This window comes from Colias croceus, chromosome 19, assembly GCF_905220415.1.
Source record: "Colias croceus chromosome 19, ilColCroc2.1".
NCBI lineage: Eukaryota > Metazoa > Arthropoda > Insecta > Lepidoptera > Pieridae > Colias > Colias croceus.
In genome coordinates this window covers 6,307,038-6,327,732 of record NC_059555.1, presented here as the reverse complement: position 1 = coordinate 6,327,732, position 20,695 = coordinate 6,307,038, and the positions used below count along the sequence as shown (strand labels likewise).

At 33.8% G+C, this 20,695-nt stretch overlaps 1 protein-coding gene and 1 long non-coding RNA gene across 5 annotated transcripts; both read right to left on the bottom strand.

Annotated features, from left to right (window-relative positions):
* Nucleotides 1–1,991: 1,991 nt before the first annotated feature.
* On the bottom strand, nucleotides 1,992–20,502 carry LOC123700225 (AP-1 complex subunit beta-1). Of its 4 annotated transcripts, none has more exons than XM_045647382.1 (19): nucleotides 20,373–20,502; nucleotides 20,122–20,278; nucleotides 19,535–19,705; nucleotides 19,143–19,169; nucleotides 18,176–18,373; nucleotides 17,887–18,004; nucleotides 17,522–17,712; nucleotides 16,886–17,068; nucleotides 16,069–16,251; nucleotides 15,554–15,748; nucleotides 15,245–15,337; nucleotides 15,013–15,134; nucleotides 14,445–14,635; nucleotides 6,115–6,203; nucleotides 5,676–5,828; nucleotides 4,871–5,000; nucleotides 4,388–4,505; nucleotides 3,127–3,253; nucleotides 1,992–2,573 (listed from the first exon to the last, which is right to left on the bottom strand). In XM_045647382.1, the coding sequence occupies exons 2-19, from the start codon at nucleotides 20,227–20,229 to the stop codon at nucleotides 2,172–2,174; spliced, it is 2,799 nt and encodes a 932-aa protein (XP_045503338.1). In that variant the 5' UTR covers nucleotides 20,230–20,278; nucleotides 20,373–20,502; the 3' UTR covers nucleotides 1,992–2,171. The 4 variants fall into 4 exon arrangements, with proteins under 4 accessions (XP_045503338.1, XP_045503339.1, XP_045503340.1 ...); XM_045647383.1 differs by having other exon boundaries at nucleotides 5,676–5,810; XM_045647384.1 differs by lacking the exon at nucleotides 19,143–19,169.
* On the bottom strand, nucleotides 8,816–10,159 carry LOC123700258. The gene is made up of 2 exons (XR_006752605.1): nucleotides 9,694–10,159; nucleotides 8,816–9,365 (listed from the first exon to the last, which is right to left on the bottom strand). It is a non-coding gene; the product is annotated as an uncharacterized LOC123700258 (long non-coding RNA).
* Nucleotides 20,503–20,695: the final 193 nt, after the last annotated feature.

The following is a 20,695-nucleotide window of genomic DNA, read 5'->3' as shown; positions in this document are numbered from 1 at the left end:
GCCTAATTCGTACCACTTAAGGAGAACCTCCAAAATTTTGGAAATGAACAATGATACACAGTTATTTATATTAAGTAATTATAATTTCACTAATGTTCTATTAGTATTTCAACAAAAAATAACATATGTCTTATAAACTTCTGAGAAATAAACAATTTTCAAAAACTTAAAAAAAGTACGATTTAAGACCATTCATCTTAAATCGTACTAGTATATTCTTAAATCGTACTTTGAGATCCTATCATTGGTTTACAGTCTTAAAAATCACAATCTTAATAATCTTCTCCTCTTTTTCTTAATTTTAATGTACCTAGATTAATTCTTATTAATACAGCGGATGGTCTTTGCCAAATCCTGACAGTCATTGCAGTAATAACATTTTGTTTTTTTAGTTGTCCCTGCACATAGCTCATGTAGGTAATTGTGAAGTATGGGTAGGTACCCATACTTCACAATTACCGCATTTAATCATGTTTTCTTTAACGTCTTCTTGACATATTTTGCAATACCAACTGTCATTTTCATCTTGTTCTTGTTTCTTTTTCTTGTTTCCTTTTTGAGGTGTTTTCGTTCGTTCGTACAGGTACGTTTTAAGAAATTGCTACGAGTACGAAATAGGCACAAGTATCAAAAGAATTTAAAATTTGCCGCAAAAAAAACTGTCAACGAACAAGCCGGCTTTACTATGTGAAATATATTCACAAATATACGCATAAATATAAAATAAACAGTTAAACAACTTATGAACGGTATACTTGGAAGACAGTTCTTGTGAAGTGTGCGAAAAAATTACTCAAAAAGTAAGAAAAATCTTAGTTGATAAATATTTTAGTCGGGAGCAACGTAACAGGTATTTATTTGTCACATGGCAATATGGCCGACTATTATTGACATTTTATGCCACCAGAGGCGCTGGTAACTATTACCCAAGCCGAGATATAGACGAGGTACGATTTAAGCGCAGGTACGAATTATGCAAGTTTACCCTAGGTACGCCGAATATGTAAAGGTTGTAACTGGTGGCTAGAGGCACTGTTTGAATACTCTATAAAAAAACTTATTTTGAACTTTTTCTATACGTTCAATGTGATTCTTTTAAAGAGGATTCCAGATCTCTACCAAACTCACTGCATTCATAAGCATAGAATAGAGTTTTCATAGTGTGTTTTCTTAAATGACTGATGATGATTAATGTTTTATTCGAATAATAAAGCCTAACATTTTGAATGCTTTTGATACAGTGTTTTCGATGTGCAGTTTGAAATGTAATTTAGAGTCGAGGGTTAACTTCTAGGTCTCTTGCAGAGTCCACGCGGGTAATAACTATGAAGACGTTAATAATAGGTAGGGTTATGTTTGCGGGAGAAAGTTACAGTGAAACATTTGTCTGTATCAAGTATAAGTTGATTTTTTAAACAGAACTTCTCAAAGGCCTGAAGGTCATTTTGTAGATCCATACATTGTATAACTTTAAAAAATGCTTGCAGCCAAATTTTGACTTGCGACCTAGTCGATATATTCTCCTAATAATTATAAAATATATACTTACATAAAATTTTGGTTTTAGCAAAAAAGTAATCCTGCTGTGGGATCTCGTACTAACGCCGTACTACTGTGGTTGTATAATTTATTTTACTTAAGTGGTGTTTTCATGCACTTAATGTAAGTAGTGCGCTTATTTAAATTATTGATTAGGTTTTTAGAGATATAATATTTTTCGTTTACCTACGTTTTTTAAATTAAGTAAATAGGTCGGTTATGAACTATGTCTTAGAAACTACAATTGATAGGAAAAACCTTTTTTTTTAATCTCAAAATAGAAATCTAGCTGAAATATCAGTTTACATCAAATTCTGTTTTGAAATTATATAAAGATTTTTTTTAAATATCGGTCGAAGTTTCTTCTTGCCGAAGATGTTTCATGTAACAGATTTTAGATGTGTGATTCTAAGGTGTACAGGAATGTTAAAAAATAAATAAAACAAGGCATACACGTAACATATAATTATTTATTATTACAATGCCATGATAGCAACATATTATAGAGCTTAAATACATTTTCTATAACTCAAACATCCATACAACTAGTGGAATTTACAGTCACATTAGTCTTTTAGATAACTTATATTAAACAATACTTTCATAACAAGATCACGTGGCGCCCGGCGAGATTACGACTTGAGGATGGCTTCGTAGGCCTGGAATATGCAAGTGGCCACTTCGACCGTACGAGATTTGAGGCTGAGGGTCGCTTCGGGGTTTCCCGGTTGCAGTTTCAGTTCCAACAGGACCCAGATGTTGTTTGTCAGTTTGAGCGACTGGTAGAGCATGTCTTGGCCCTCGACGTTGCGTTTCGCGATGGTGAAGACGTTGTTGAGGCTCATCTTCTGCGCGATGGTGTCTGCGGTGCCCATGACGTTGGCGATGGTGTGCTGCACCTCGTTGGCCGCGGGGATCTCCTTCCACGTGGTGAGGAACACGCGCTTGTCGAGCTGACCGTCCTCCGTGAACAGGATGTGTGCGGGGATCAGGCACGCGAAGTAGAACACGTCTATGTTGTTCTTCACCGCTACCTGAAAGGATAAATAAAGTTGAAAGGTTCATTTTTTTCGAAATAAATTTTTTTACAGTTTCTGAGTCCTAAAATCACACACACAAGTAAGTTAGATGTGAAAATATACAAGTTATCCGACCCGCACACGTAGATTATGTTTTCAGACACAATGCCCACATTAGTGGAGCGGTATTTGGCGGCTGCGCGAAGCTAGGGATGACAAGATAAAGTGAAAGGAGACATTAAATGAAAAGTGTTGACGTCATATTAGTGTTTAATTATTTTCTACGTAATCAGTGCATGTAAAACTATAAGTTCCTTTCAGCTTATTACGCAAACGGAGGGATATCCTGTATACAAACACATATACAAATATGTGATTTTTCCTTTGGTGGGTGTGAATGTGTGGTGTGTATTAGTATGGTGTGTGGATGTATTGCGCTTGGTGTGAGTGTGTGTTGGTGTAAATTTATGATGCTTTGAATGTATTAAGCTTTGTATGTGTGAATGTGTGATGCTTTTGCGTGTGTGTATGTTGGTGCGTGTGTGAATGTCGGGCGCTATACCCGCACCTGCAGGTTGTTGAGCGGCTCCATGCGCTGCACGGGCCCGGCGGTGGCGAGCGGCAGCGGCGCGTCGGCCCGCGCGCCCGCGCCCACCGCGCCCACCGACAGCGCGCCCGCCGGGTACACGCCGAAACTACAACACAGTATTCTCTATACAAACTACTTTTCAAAACACGCATTCATTCGATCATCAGTTCTGTCAAAACACGCATTCATTCGATCATCAGTTCTGTCAAAACACGCATTCATTCGATCATCAGTTCTGTCAAAACACGCATTCATTCGATCATCAGTTCTGTCAAAACACGCATTCATTCGATCATCAGTTCTGTCAAAACACGCATTCATTCGATCATCAGTTCTGTCAAAACACGCATTCATTCGATCATCAGTTCTGTCAAAACACGCATTCATTCGATCATCAGTTCTGTCAAAACACGCATTCATTCGATCATCAGTTCTTTGAAAACACGAATTCATTAAATCATCAGTTCTGTCAAAACACGCATTCATTCGATCACCAGTTCTGTCAAAACAAGCATTCATTCGATCATCAGTTCTGTCAAAACACGCATTCATTCGATCATCAGTTCTGTCAAAACACGCATTCATTCGATCATCAGTTCTGTCAAAACACGCATTCATTCGATCATCAGTTCTTTGAAAACACGAATTCATTAAATCATCAGTTCTGTCAAAACACGCATTCATTCGATCATCATTTCTGTCAAAACAAGCATTCATTCGATCATCAGTTCTGTCAAAACACGCATTCATTCGATCATCAGTTATGTCAAAACACGCATTCATTCGATCATCAGTTATGTCAAAACACGCACTCATTCGATCATTAGATCATTTATTGAAACGCAATTTGCAGTCTAAAATATATAATTGTAACAGAATACAAATAATGCGTATAAATGGTAAACTGAGAAGATTAATACGACATATTCTACGAAGTACCGCAAGGTAGAATTCTTGGGCCTGCATTAATTTTAATATAAAAATATCTTTATTGACTACAAAAATTAATACAGTACGATTGCAGAGTGGCTCTGTCTTCCTAGGTAGGAAAATCCTGTGTTTATTTTTTTTTAATATATAATATTATAGGATATGTAATATGTATAATAATATTATAGGATTAATAGGATATGTATAAGCTATGCGAACAAATGTTTCTTTTTAAAACGAAAACATGGAATGACCAAGTATTTTCAATACTTTTACAACTTATTTTTTGTAGCAGGTACACAAAATATACCTGTTTTTGTTGAGTTGTATCGCGAACCCGGTCATGGGTTGCATAGCCTTGTTAGTGAACGTCATCTCCATTCTGGGCTGACCGTTTTGTCGGCTGAATGTACCCCAGATCTCGAGGCCTGCAAATTTTGATAAATAATAGTTTTATGATGTATGAAGTTTTATTCTATTAAAAAAAAACACGAGTGTCTAACAAACAAGTTTTAGAATGAGTGTAATCGTCGCAGATTTTTCTTCCAATGCAGGACCGGAATCTGACTAAAAATAACAAAGTTAATTCATAACAAAGTTCAGTTTTCAGTCACTGAATAGTGTTTCAATAGTTTAAATTTCAGTTACAGAAGTTGAAATATTATTAAGCACAGTAAAATCTACATAACTTAAATATTTTCAACTGGTCAGTTTATAATTAAGGCACAATAAAATACACACAGTAAAGTACGTTTACATGAATAAATATATAATTTTTGATGGTATATATTACCTTTCCCCTTATCAGCGGGCAGCCAGCACTGCTTGGGCGGCACGAAGCTGGCGGGCGCGGTCACACCGAAGATATCGCCCAGCAAGCCGGTCGCACTGCCCCCTGTTGTCGCTGGTGAACCGCCACCTAGCTGGATATCATAAGGCTGGTTGCAGAGCTTGACCGACCATCAGTGCGTACCGTCGGTCCTGACGATACGCATCAACAATTTGTATGAATATGACACTAATGCGCATGACAATATGCGTGCGTATGGTCGGTCTAGCTATGAACGGTTTTATGAATTTCCATACATATGACAAGCGCGACTGACGTACGCACTGATGGTCGGTCAAGCTCTGCAACCAGCCTAACACATATTAGCTTGGAATAACAGCAAAAATTTTTGAAGCGAAACTTCATTAGGTGCGAAATTTTACTCTCAAGTAACGTCATGGCAACACCGTCACGTCAGTATAGCGATGATTTTGGTATCTTTGAATAAAGTTTCACTTTTAACACGTGTCCTCTTTTTAGTAAATTATCGTCATACATTGAATACACTTTGTGAGTTATTGTTGTTATTGTTTTGACAACATCGCATTTCCAAGGCCTCCATCTCTCTCTCTCTCATGCGTATGTGTTGATTTGAGTTTGTCTAAATATGGTTGAGTGGATTCCGATGATAAAACATAACCTCTTAATACACAAATTAATATTTACTCATCTCTCTAATGAGGACGGAACTAGGGAATGTGACTTTCTTTATTAGGTATACGCTTACAGCATTGCCCATTTTTTTTTAAATACAATAATATCAACTCACCAGCACATCCAAACCACCAGCCAGCAGGTCCAGGTTAGACGCAGGAGCAGCAGGCGCTGCAGCAGCAGCTGAACTTCCACTCGCACCAGATCCTCCTCCAATGTCCATAGACAGCAGGTCTCCAATCAACGACTCCTGCGTATGTACAAGCGCCTTTGTGCAACGGGCGTACACGAATTTCATGTGTGATTAATTTCTTTCGCCACCAATGTATGTGGAATTTCATTTTTAAGCAAATAATTAATATAAAAAAAGAAAACAATCCAATAATGGCGGCAAAAAGAACGCAGAAAAGCAATTTTCTGTAAGCATTTCAAAATGCGATGAATAAACGCAGCAAGCATTTTAAAATGCAATTATAAGTGCAACAAATTAATTAATCTTTAACTTAACGAAAACATCTTCAAATGTAATGACAGAAAACCATAAAATATCTCACCTGGTTAGGAATAACGGTGGGTTGTGGTTGTGAATCTTCAGAGCCAACTCCGCGAGCCGGCAACGACTTGCGTACTCCAGCACCACGACCTACAGACAAACATATAATGTATATTATTACACTCATTTAAACTATAAGTTAAGAAATTAGCATCAACATCATCTCTGGAAATTTTCTATTAAGGTGATTGCTACGATCTGTTCCCAGCCAATGTCCCGCTAGATGGCGCTGAATTCTACATTTCTAGTTTATTTGAGTTTTTGCGTAATTGGAAAAGATTAAGGTCGTAGGAATAGTCATGGCGATTACTGAATATTATATTTTATTTAAATATGTCATATCATTGCCTTAAAATCCACCCAATTCGGTAAAACCATGCGTTTTAACATCTGTCATTGCATACAGGGTCGTTTACACACACAGACGTATACAAAAATGATAAAGATTGAACTCTAGATGGCGTGAATGTAAAACAAGTTTGGCGTGTATGTATTTGAGTAGTTAGTAGCATATTATATTCTGAATTTCTGATCCATGCCTATTCACTCAAAACTACCTAATAACACAGAACACTAATGATTTGTAACAGTAAATTATTTCAATAGGTAGGTATTTGAACATTTCCCAACAAGACGTAAGAATAATTATTCGTAGGTAGGTATACAAGATACAATAACAAATCTAATACACTATTTATTATTTTATTATTTACTAGCGGTCCGCCCCGGCTTCGCCCGTGGTACATGTTTACGTTTTCTCTACATAAGAACCATCCTCGTACTTCAAGGAATATAATAAAAAAAGAATTATCGAAATCGGTTCAGCCGTTCTCGAGTTATGCGCTTACCAACACATTTTGCGATTCATTTATATATATATAAGATTATGTGAAAATAACCAGGAAGGTGAAAAACATATTTACGAAAACATAGTAACATATGGCTGTCGCTACAATAATTATATTTCAATTTTATCTTTTTATACCTAGTAGAACTGGCCGACGAATAAAAAAAATCGTATTAGAATACAATATATTACGGAACAAAAAAAGGATTGTAACTGAATTAGGTAGGTATGTTTGTTTCTGGGCGCACCGTTTTCGACGACGCGACGCGACGCGCGACGTAAGCGTATAGGTATAGGTACCTACTTTGCTAAAACAAACTAATAAAATTGTGTGTCTGTCTGAAAATTCGGAAAAGCATATTTTGCAAGTTTGTGATTACTTTGATAGTTTACCGATTTATAATAATTGTAATTGTAATTGTATAATATATAATTTGCAATGTGGTGAAATTTCATAAAAATCACGGGCCAATTTTTTGTTTTGAATCCCACCGAAAATATAATTGCGTTATTAGAATAATTAATTACTATACCTACCCACGATCAATTATTACAATATAGTCTCAAATGCATACTAGAGAAATATTGCAATTTGATTCAATTAAAATGCATAGCATACAAAAATAAATTCACAACACAAGAAATTCCGCGCGCAAATCATAGCGCGTGTCAATGAAATCAAGAATGTTTTATATCAAGCCGACGCGGACGAGCGACGACGCGACGCCGAACAAAAGTACCTACGACGGACGACCACGCTTCGAGTTGCCAAACACACAGCCAAACAACAATAATGAGTAATAAATTGTTTACAAAAAAAACAAGTTTTCCATTTTTCTGTATGAGTAGACAGAACTTCAAAACGCCACCTGCTACGGTTTATATTATAATAAAAGTTATATTTGTTGGTGTAAACTATTTTATTGATCAATAATTTTGGAATTTAAAACTGTCAACATTGATTACAATAAAACGCAGTTTTATTTTATTACACTATTGTTTTTTTATCAAAACATGTATTTGAAGTACCATATAATATTATGCTGATCCAAGCATTTTCACTCAAAACTAATATCACTAATGATTTGTAAAAGTAAATTATTTCAATATACATTTCATAACCAACAAGTAAGAATAATTATTATTATTCCTACCTACAACAACAAACCTAAAACACTATTTACTATGGGAAAATAACCAGGAAGGTGAAAAACATTATATTATTATTTACGATTTCGACGCACTCGACTTTTAGTAAAATATAGTAGGTAAACATAATAATATTATGGTTTTGATTTTTGCTACTAGTATAAGAAAACTGCGTGTTCAAACTACTTGTTTGTCTGTCTGAAAATTCGGAAGTACTTTGGTAGTTTACCGATTTATAATAATATTGTATATTATATCGTTGTTTAAAAAATATTCAAACACAATAAAATATGATATGGGTCATTGTCAAATTTTGCGCAGGTAAACGTAACTGCAGATTTCAAAAATGTGAAAAAGAAAATATTTTAAAATTGAACTTTTCTTTATGCCCGTGCCTGTTAAAATAACTGAAGTATCTGTAATTCAAGTTGGCCGAGATGTTTAGCTAATAATTTAAGATTTATTTCAGATTTAGTGCGTCAGGGTGGAGAAAAAATACAACTCTGTTATTATTACACTTTACCTTTTATCATTAAATTAAATAAGCCAGTCGCACATATTTTGGCTTTTATATTAATTACAGTCTTATATCTTATAATCACCATAAGAAGCACAAGCTTTTTTAAGTTTAACAGTAATTTATTTACAATTTTAGTCAACTCTGTTACTTTATGAATAATAACAAACCTTAAATTCTACACTACTCCCTAAATTTCGTAACTAAGTTCTTTAATCTTCGGGACACGAAAGTAACAGAGTTGTAACACAGTAACTTAGTTGTTCTTTTTGTACTATAAGTGAATAAATTGCATACTTTTGATATGTCGTCACGTTCGAAAAGGTTGATTTTGGTTCTAAAAACATTTTTCTTACATGTGGGCTGATTTTTTTCATATGAAACTTTGATCCACAGCAAGACACTCTTGTATAATTTGTATTTCCTGCCTAGACATTTTAACGGCCTTCTTGTCGAATATTTTATCAATAGCATACTTTTCCTTCAGATTCTTAACTTTTTCATGGCCATTTTTAATAGCATTTACTGGATTTTCTGGATTGCCGTCCTTATTTTTAGACTTCTTTCGTTTTTCTCTGTTGCATTGTTTTTTATACGTCTCCTATCTCTTGTTAACTGTTTCTAATTGTTACTTAAATTTTATATAACCTGTAAATAACTTCGATCTGTTTCTGTTAACTTGCTTGCTTCTCAGCTGGCGTGAGAGGCATTTTAAGGGCGTTAATAACGGCAGAATAACCTGTAACAATATCTTCAAAGTTACATTTAATTAAATATGATTTATTTACATATAACAACTCAAAATTACTTTGGGAAACCGATTCTTAAGAAAAAAAATTATTACAAATATAAAATTTCAAACAAAAGTTACAGAATACATGCTTACTCAACTCTGTTACCATGAGCTAAGTAACAGAATGATGATAACAGAGTTGTAAATTTTACATTCTAAAAGACATAAATCATAGAATAATGCATTTAGTTATTTTTTTATTTCAAATTGAGCATAATTACCCCTTAAACAACAAAGTGAACGTAAGTTAATAGAAAAAAACGGTTTTACTTACTTTAATAGGTAGGTAACAATGTTGATGCGGAATAAAAACACGCGGCACGTTCAGCGCCACGCGGTCGACTGAGATTCAATGTACCCCTCCCCCAGACCTAACGAACGACCACAATGGCTGCAGAAACCTCGCTCAAGCTAATAGAAAGTCGAAAACAGCGCCACCTCTATTTTGAGTAATGATTTATTTAGTAACATAGTAGTGCACACGATTCCAAACACTACGTGGGACAAAGTTAAAATATTTTTTATAAAATAAATCTTAGCACTGATCGGGTTGAAAATGTACTTTTAGAAATATTCGCAATATTCTGTTTATAGTAATATTTTAATTGATGTGGGTTGGTATATTGGAAATTGTAGTTATTTTATATTTTCTGTAACGAAGTGCTACTTGGGACAGGTCAAATTTGTATGGAAAACCCTTCTGTTACCAGAAAAAACCACAATGTTACTTTAAAAAATAAAATAAAAACTAAGTCTTTATTTTATTAATATCTGTTTATTAATGCGATTAAGTTTGTATTTGCTGTAAGTTTTTAGTGACAGTTAATTTTTTAATGGTATAGAAGTAAAAAAGTTTTGAGGGACAAGTTAACCTGCGCAAAATTTGACAATGACCCATATACTGATTTATCACTGGTTTCAGTGATGAATTGATGAGTCAATGTTAGCCACTATACTTTCGTCATACGTGTGTTATGTGTATGATTGATGTGATTTGCAACGTGGTGATATTTCAGAAAAATCACGGGTCAAATTGTCCCACCGAAAATATAACTGCGTTATAAGAATAACTATACCTACGATAAATTATACATAATACAATATAGTCTCAAATGCATACTAGTGAAATATTTTATTTGAATCAATAAAATAATAAAAAAATAAAAAATAATAATAATACAAAAATAAATTCACAACACAAGAAAATCCGCGCGCAAATCATAGCGCGTGACAATGAAATCAAGAACTTTCGAGCCGACGCGGACGCGACGCGGACGACGAAGGAGCCTAACAAAAGTACCTACAATCATAGGCGGCTCGTGACAAAATTGTATGGCCGTGTTCACTTGAAATAAAACAACGAAAATAGGTACCTACAATAGCGTTAGCAGTACAAAAAAAATGAGCACCACATTATAAATGTCTATTTAATATTTCTGTGCCTCCAGTGAATAAGGGAATAACTCAAAAACAGCACTTTTCAGGAGAGACAAAAAACTATTTATCAACACTAAATCTTTATAACTTCAAATTTTTAAGCTTGTATGGGTAAGATATGATGTTAGACTTTAGTTTTACATAAGAACAGATATTGTAACAACCCCATAAATATACTTTTTTCGTGTTTTTTTGTAGTTGTGCCCTTATGAACGAGTACTTCATGGAATAACTCAATGTATTCACATAAGGTTTTTTTTGCTCTTTGCAATATAACGACTTATGCCCTAATGCACTATGTTCATAGTCGCATAACACGACTTAAATTATTGCCAGTTTTGGTTTTATAGAAATGATGCGACTTATTATGCTTGAAATTTGTGTACTTTATGACTCAATTGAGGCCTTTTAGTGGAACAACCATGCACGTAGTTTGAAAAACGAATAAAATCAACGGATTTTTTAACGTTATTAGATATAATAAAAACAAAACAACATGTAATTTAACCCTAGAAGTCCAATCTACGTAAATTTAATGTACACCGCGGCGAAATAACTTTGTCTTTTCTATATTTACCATCGAATCGCTTCGAAATCCAGAAACAACTCATTAAGCCATCGAGACCTAGCAGTACATAGTTGGCTCATCCCGGTAAATTCCGCCATTTTGTAGTAAAGAGGATGTTGTACGTCATTTTGACGTATAATTGGGCTTTTCGTAACTTTTACGATTGTTTAAAAAAAATATTTTGTGTTGATTTATTTGAATATTTTTTTTTCCAAGTCACGTTTTACATGATATAGTATTATATACTATATATTGAGTATAAAATAGGATCCAGAAAACTTTAACACTAGGACGAAAAACCTTCAATTTTAGTAGGTAAATAACGATTATTGTCCTCCGCTGGATTTGGACTCCAAGCAAGAGGATTGGGTGGCTGCAGATGTTGTCTGGAGAAAAACCGAATATGTCATGGTGGTTATACATTGAGGATACAAGCACTATTAAGAGATAAGAGAAGCTCGAAAACCATATTCCTGTAGGTATGTTCAGTTACCTTACAGGGAAAGTTATAGGTGGTCAGTGGCAATATTTTACGGCATGATATGGAATTTTAACAATTTCTATATCTTATAATATCAAAATAATATAGATAAATAAAGAAAAAACAATGATCCGCAAAGATTTTATGAAAAAATTAAGCACAGATTTGAAGGTGCCTTGGATGCAAATACGACTTGAAGAGACTCTACGTGACAATATCCTAATTTTTTCAAAATATATGGTACCAGAGTATCCATAATATGTTTACGATAATGCAGGACCAAAATAGTTTCGATATTGCGGATTTTTTTCCTATAAAAAGGCAAATTACAGTGGCTAAAACGCTATATGTGAGAGAACACAATATTCATAATTGTCAAGACTGGTTATAATTTTTTTTTTCTATGCGTCTATAATTATAGTATTATTGTAGTTAGATTAAATAAAAAAAAAGATTAAAAACTAGTTATTTTTTATAAAACTTACCCAAATATAAGAAGAAAATATTATAAGTTTAACATTTTTGTTGGCTTTTTTTAGATGATTCAATTATCGTTCTGTATTTATATAAACAAGGAGTATAATATTAGCACTTAATGTGTTAATTAAAACTGTATTTTTAATATCTATTGCAAAAAATAGTTCATTTCCATAGAAATATTATTAGTATCCCAAGTTAACTGATAAATAAAAAAAGATTGAAAAATATTATAAAGCAAAAAGGAATAGTGTCCGTTGTTTCCGTGCAGTATTCAAATAGACCAATAGTAACACGGCATTAATGCAAAACTGTCTCATGTGAACCAATGACACTAAGAGTTGTTCCTTTATGCTCATGTTAGAAAAATGACACAACTGCGTTTATACTAAAATAGTGTTAGCACGGATGGAACAAAATGAATTAAGTCTTTATTCAAAAAGTATAACTACACATATGTCTTTGTGTTCGTGGGTTATTTTGACTCGAGACGAATAGTTCCTTTGCGATTGCCTAAAATGATGGATAAGGTAACTTATACCGTTTATCACACCCTACTTATACCGTTTGGGTCATTCGAAAAACTGGGTTAGGATGCAGCTAGAGATATGACCTTTTGATATGTTGTGTATTTTGACGAGCTGAATCCAATGGTGCAATAAAAACCAAAGGGAATAACTCGTCTTACTCCCTTATTCACTGGAGGCACAGATTTATACACTAAAAATTATAGAGTATTTCAAAACGAATTCAATTATTATTTAGCAATAATTAGAAAATCCCCGAATTTGCATTCGTGATCGTATTCATAGTGTTTGTCTACACTAATATTATAAAGAGGAAAACTTTGTTTGTTTGTTTGATTGTAATGAATAGGCTCATAAACTACTGGACATTTTACCAATGTTTGCAAGTTTGTGATTACTTTGATAGTTTACCGATTTATAATAATTGTATACTTATATCATTGTTTAAAAATATTCAAACACAATATGATATAGGTACTGATTTATCACTGGTTTCAGTGATGAACTGATGAGTCAATGTTAGCCACAATACTAATCACTTTCGTCATACATGTGTATGAACTATGATTGATGTGATTTGCAATGTGGTGAAATTTCATAAAAATCACGGGCCAATTTTTTGTTTTGAATCCCACCGAAAATACATATATTACTAATTGCGTTATTAGAATAATTAATTACTATACCCACGATCAATTATTACAATTTACAATATAGTCTCAAATGCATACTAGAGAAACATTGCAATTTGAATCAATTAAAATGCATAGCATACAAAAATAAATTCACAACACAAGAAATTCCGCGCGCAAATCATAGCGCGTGTCAATGAAATCAAGAATGTAATTTATATCAAGCCGACGACGACGCCGAACTAAAGTACCTACAGTACCATTTACCTTCAGTGTACAATACAGTTTACAGACCTACGACGGACTAACAATAATGAGTAATAAATTGTTTACAAAAAAAAACATAGTTTCTAAGGTCATTAGTTTTATTTTATTTTATTGTTATTTTCTTTGAACGATTGGAAATGAAATTACTCAATTTTTACATAGAACTTTGATTTATTAGAATTATGCTCATTATGTATAAGATAACGAACGCGAATGCACGACATCTAGCGCGTCTTATGTCTAAACATCGCCTTTCGTTTAGACATTGACGCGCTAGATCTGTAATAAGTATATAGTCTATGCGCTAGATGTCGTGCTTTATGTCGTGTTTCGCTTGGCAAAAGTCACGCACACTACTGTAGAAGTGTCAAATTTTTCCGGTATTTTACTGTTGTTTTTCTAAGTAAATATTGTAAATTATTGATTAAAAAGGTCGAACGCGCACACATTTCATTATAGAGAAGTGATAAAATGATTAGTTTTAAAGAAATAGTGTCTGTGTTAAGTGTTTAGAGGTAATCAAAAATGTATGGAGAGACGGTCGGAACATCCACCTTAATGTATTTTTTTACAAAACCTACCAAGCAAAACAGAATAAACCCTTCAGAAATTTTTGGAAAAAAAAATGGCCCTTACCTTCAACAAACGCCGTGGGGGGTTTATGATAAACCGAAGCCAAGGAACTGATGTGGCAGATGAGCTCATCCAGCAGCGTGGGCTCTAACAGATCTGTCTCTTCGGAGATCAGAGGCTTATCAGCTAGTACCACTTCCTTAGCGGCGGCCGGGTCCGTGGATAGAAGGCGCCAGTAGATGAAACCGCGGTCCCTTGGGAGAATTAGGTAAATTTGTTTTTAGTACATTTTGTACTTTGTAGGACACCGAGGATTATTGCGGCTATCAAAAAATAAAATTAAAAAGTTGCAAAATGTTTGAAGACCATTTGATGTCATTTAAGAGCGGAAGTGGAAAAATCTACCATCAAATAAAAACATTTGTGGTTTCAATAAACGTAAAAACAAATTAATATCAAGACTTTCTCAATCCCAACATTATCTTTAACCTATCTGGTATAAGAGATCAAATGTTCCAAAAATAATATCTTTTAACTACACATGTAATCATTTCCTTTATGTGTAGGTACTAATGCTACCCTGAGATTAATTTGTCAGATGTTTTATAAAAAAATGTCAAAATTCTCTTACCTAAGATCAGGATTATCCGAGTCCTGTGTAGCCAAGCTAAGTACGTGCTGTACTAACTCTTGCGTATCAGCTGGTCGCTTGAGGAACAGCTTCACCACCGCTGTGAGCAGTTGCAGTTGCACCTGGAGTGTTTAATATTTGAAATAATGTTGAATATTGTAATTGCTAGTACATAATACTAGGAGAATATAAAATGCGTTTTTAACATCAGAACCTGTTTTAAAATATATACCTGAGCATTTTCATCATGGAATCCTTCGAGGAACGAATCAAGCAACTCGTCCGCGTTGTCGATACGCTCAGCGTACTCGCCCACAATCCATACCTACAAAGGAAAAATATAAATATTGAGTTAATTCTTCTCACATTGACACATAAGTATATGGTACATGTCAAAAGGGATGAATAGTCATATATGGAAGGTCAAAGATTTCCATATTCATGTACATACCATTTGATTTTAAATATTGTTAACATTTTAAAGGAAGAATCCTTCTAAAAATTCTTGCATTCATCTTACAGAATTCTTAGTGATAATTACCATAGAAGCCCTTGCTTCTGGCTCGTCCAGTGTATCCAGATTCTCGCAGAGCGTGCTGATGATGCTCTCGTACTTGTTGGGATACTTGCGGAAGATGTCCTTGATCACAACTATGGCCTCTTGCACCACATAGTTCACTTTTGTTTGGATCAGCTCGAGCAGGGTTGAAACACAACGCTCGGCTGATGGTTCCACCTAGAATAATTTGGTTTTGAACAATATGAACTAATGTTTTGTATGAATAAAGGTGTCTTGTTTGGATAAATTACATTTGGGAATTCAGTATATACAGTTTTAAGGAATATAAAAGATGGGTTAGAAGTTCTAACCGTGTAAAATTAGTTTTCATTTAAAAGTCAATAAAGTCTCCTGTTAGATTGAGAAGGTTTACAAAATAATGAAACGTCATAATAATTTACAATTGAAACTATAACTAAAAAACTACGGAAAAAATACACCCGAGCCACTGAAAAATAAACCATATCACTCAACATTAAAGTCCATTTTCCACCAACCTTAATAGCACATCTGCCAATCGCCCTCACGGCTTTCCTCACAAAGTCCACATCCACCTCTGTCGCGTACTCCTTGAGCTCGCCGAGTACTTGCGCAATGTTCGCTTGAGACGCTAGACGAATCATAATATCTAACTTCTCAAGTTTCACGTAAATGGGATCGTTGTACTTTACGAAGAACACCTAGAAATTTTTTTAAGTGTAAGGTGACGGAATAATTTTTGTGCTTTTAAAAAGAGCAATAACAAGAGTTTATAGTATTTTTTTCTGCAAAAAAGCTTTTCAAACAAAACGTTGAATATTAATAATGATTTCAATTGTCTATTCAATCGCCTTGTAATTCAAAATGCCTTATTAAAGTGTGCAATGTGCATTCCTAATTTTAAAAGTTTATTTTTTTATAATAGGCAGATTTTTTTACAAAGTTTTGCAAATAAGATATTAGAAATATTGTGCATTTTATATTTTGCGTCATGAATTTATTTATGTAAGTGTACTGAGTGTCACAGTAAATCATTTATTATTCAGTATTTTGCTTTGTATATTCCATCAATAAGGTTCCCATGTAGGATAGCTTACTTAACGAGAAAAAAAATTAGCATTCATGGAATCTATACTAATATGACAAAGCTGAAGAGTTTGTTTGTTTGAACGCACTAATCTCGGGAACTACTGGTCCGATTTGAAAAAATATTTCAGTGTTAGATAGCCCATTCATCGAGGAAGGCTATACGCTATAATATATCATCTGACTAAGATCAACAGGAGCGGAGCAATACGGGTAAAACCGCGGAGCACAGCTAGTGTGTTTATATACCTTCATCTCATGTTTCAATATATCTGGTCGCTTCTGCACCACGAGGTTGATGTTCCTCAGCGCCACGTACTGCACCTCGGGCTCCGCGCTCAGCAACGTCACGAGTGGAGGGGCGAGCTTGCGCGATAACGTGCTTACTGCTTCTGCTTCTTCCGCTAGCATCTCCATTAGCTTCATGAGCACCTGGTATGTGGATGTTTTTATTACATTACTATACTCAGATTTTGTTAATCAGGCTACATGTTACGTACTTTATAAACAAGCTATTACAGTTATAAGAGAAGAGAAAAAAGCAGATGGATACATCATGCTTTTTCTATCTTAAAGCTAAACAGAACCATGTTATGCAGAAACTATGAAACCAGACATAAATCTCATATTTTTATTTAGTAAATCAGTTTCTAGGGCTCTAATCTTAAATGAAAATTACGAACTCAAAAAAAATTTATGAAACAGGTAAAATACATGCTTTATCGTATTAGGTCACTGAAAGTGAAAATATCACTGCTATTTGACATCTTTACATAATATATTTACACCAAAATTACATAAAATAGCAAAGTGTATACGATCTAACATTCACATCTGTTTTTTTATTATTTACTACCAAATTTTTAATAAAAAATTCCAACATACCTTAACTGCAGACAAAACAACAGCCGCGTTAGCGTGCGCTAATCTCGGCGTGATTCTCTCGCATATAGAGTGCGCTTCCCGCGAGTCCCTCGGGCAGTAGTTGGACAACGCATCCAAAATGAACACCTGCCCCCACTCTGTGCACTCGTTTAGAGCGGTTAGCAACTTATTTATGGTTGGTGCATTCATTTCTGCAAGAAACAATTGTATTGAATATATCGCGCATGGTATGCTTAGGAATAGCTTGATCAATATAATATGTACATAAACCTTTCGTAGGTATGAGAAATGACAGCAAAGAAGCATGCAATTAGTATTCAGGTAGAATTTAATTAATTATCTTTCAGCACCAAAAAATGTCATACCAACTAATGGATGTCCAGAAACGCTAGCTTCATTAATTTCTGAAAGTGCTGCCACTGCATTAGCAACTACCATTGGGTTTGAATCGCTCAACAGATCTTTTAATTGGTCTAAGAAGCCCTGAAAGTTGTAAATTATAGTACACATTATATAAGTCATATCAATGTTATTATAAAACAGGATTATATTAGAAATCACAAGCTTATTTAAGATTAGAATCTAATAATAATCCGTTATTAAACTAAAAATAAAGTACAACACTAACTTAGAATGATTAATAATACCTATTACCTGATCTTCAACCATGCTGGGTGAGATATCATACAACTTAGCGACGCACACAGCGGCCGTTTTCCTCACATACGGGTCTTCGTCCTTGAGACATTTGCGCAGAGGCTCACAGAGGTACTCCGTGATCTTGTCCACGCGAATGCAACCCATTGTGCGCACCGCGAGCGCTCGTATCAGTGGGTTCGAGTCTTCGCAATCCTGAATATGTTCATTGGCGTTTGCATTTCGTATTGGAGAGAAGGAACAAAGCAACACATCAATCATACTGAAGCAATTTGACTATAAGCAAGTATGGTAGAAATTCACCATTTATAAAGGTTGTTACTGAATAATACAGAATATAATTTAATGTATCTAGTTATAATCTGTGCAATATATAAAATTTAACTAACTACATAATATATAGCATAATTTTAATATTAATTCTCCAGGTTTGTATAATATTATTTATTAGAATAGCAATAAGAAAACCACATATGCCTATTTATTATGCTTAAAGTTGTAGTCTGTTATAAAGAGAGGGTTATATATTAGCATAATATAGCTTTAAGAGAATTATATGTATGAAAAGGATTCTTCAAAATGTGATTTATTCTCACACATTCGGCAACTTTCTACCATACAATACAATATGAGAGTAACCATAGCCAATGTGCTTCTATCTCGGAATAATATGATGAGGCATGAGTTTTTGTATTTACAGTAATTACATTTTAAAATTCAGCATTGATATATTTCCAATATATACTTATTGATGTAGATTTACACATCTGTGCTTGATGATCACTAAGTTAAGTGTAAAATCATGCAAAATTTTCTAGTCACCTAATCATGCATGTTGAATCATAAGGCATGAGAATGTCTATTTTGTAATATTTGTATCCGTTGAGTGCTTATTCTCTCTAGTGTTCATAATAATGTGTAAATCTACAAATGATGAGTTGATTTCTTTGGATCATATGTTTACCTTAACAAGCTGGTATGTTGGTAGATCCTTCCACCCATCATAATATGGTACAGTAGACATTAAAACGATAAAAAAGACAAGTCACTCACATAGATAGCTAATCTATTTTACTTGTCATTAACAATTTCATTAAGTCCTACCACATTGGGTTATCAAACAATATACACATAAAGAATTTATTGACATAAATATTTAAGCAATACTTATGGAGGTTTGTCATCAAGCTGAATAATGATTATAAATTGTCCTTTCTTTCAGAGTTGTCACCTATTTTGTTATGATATTCGCAAATTAAATTGATGAAAAGCAATAAAACTTGATTCTGGTGTAACATTTTAATTGTTTATGAAACAAATATAAAATAATAGCATTAATAAATAACAGAAACATACCTTAACAAATGTATTAACAGCCATAATGGCCATATCAGGTTGTGACTTGGCGTAATTCATAAGGTACAAGTAGACCAACTTCTTGAGTTCAAGGTTGTCGGTCTGCATGCAGTTGACAACGTCTGGGAATAGAGCAGAGACATCCTTTCCAACTGTCATGGATGCTATCACCTAAAATAACAATCAAATCAAAAATATGAAAAGAACTTTCACCCTAACCCTATTCTCAAATTTAGTATTGTCCCTGTTGACTTTTTAAAACAATAGATGAAACAATCTAAATGCAGTTATTGAAATAAATTAAAAAAGCTTATAAGAAAATGAAAAACTTCAGTTAATAAGAATACACCCAGTTACATAAACAGCTCATATAATATGATGTTTCTAACATTATGGATTGTGGCCAATAGATCATTTAAACCAGGTATTTATATTACATAGTTTTTTAGATAAATAGTTTCACAATGTTTTCTACCGTGAATCATGATCTATAAATGTTTTTCAGTTTTTCACAATGTCTCACATAATTTTTACAGTTATTAGGTAGCTGTAGTTGATGTCGATGTTACATTTATAATTCTACCTACCTTTTTAACAGCCTCCTTCTTCTTTTCTTTTTTGTCACTGTTTAGTTCTGACTTCAATTCAAATATTTCTCCCTTTTTTGTCGTCGTAAAGTACTTTGAATCAGTCATTTTGTTAAACTCTTGTTTTTAAAGTTTTATTAAGTAGATATTTATCACCCTAAAAAGAAAAATCAATAGCATCAGCTATGTGTCAAGTTATGGTTTCTATTACTACTTAAGTTAACACTAAGTTTACACTTTCATGTAATTACCTAGGGTACAATATAACTACAACTGAAATTAATAGTGTAATTAAGTAGCAGTAAATTAAATAAATAACAAATTCATTAGCAATTTTTGTTTTAATTGAATCTCACCAACTATGAAAGGGGCGTACAATTCGACGACTGTCGACATTCGTCTTTGACATCTACATCTATGACGTATGACAATGACATTACGTTTAGAAATATTTTGGATCTGAAAGTGCCATAGACTAAATAATGAAATGAGCTTGGTATGAGAAAATAGAAATATGGGCTGGTTTGAACTGTGGTTCCACACAGTGTGGTTCTATCTAATATTCAATTTTGAA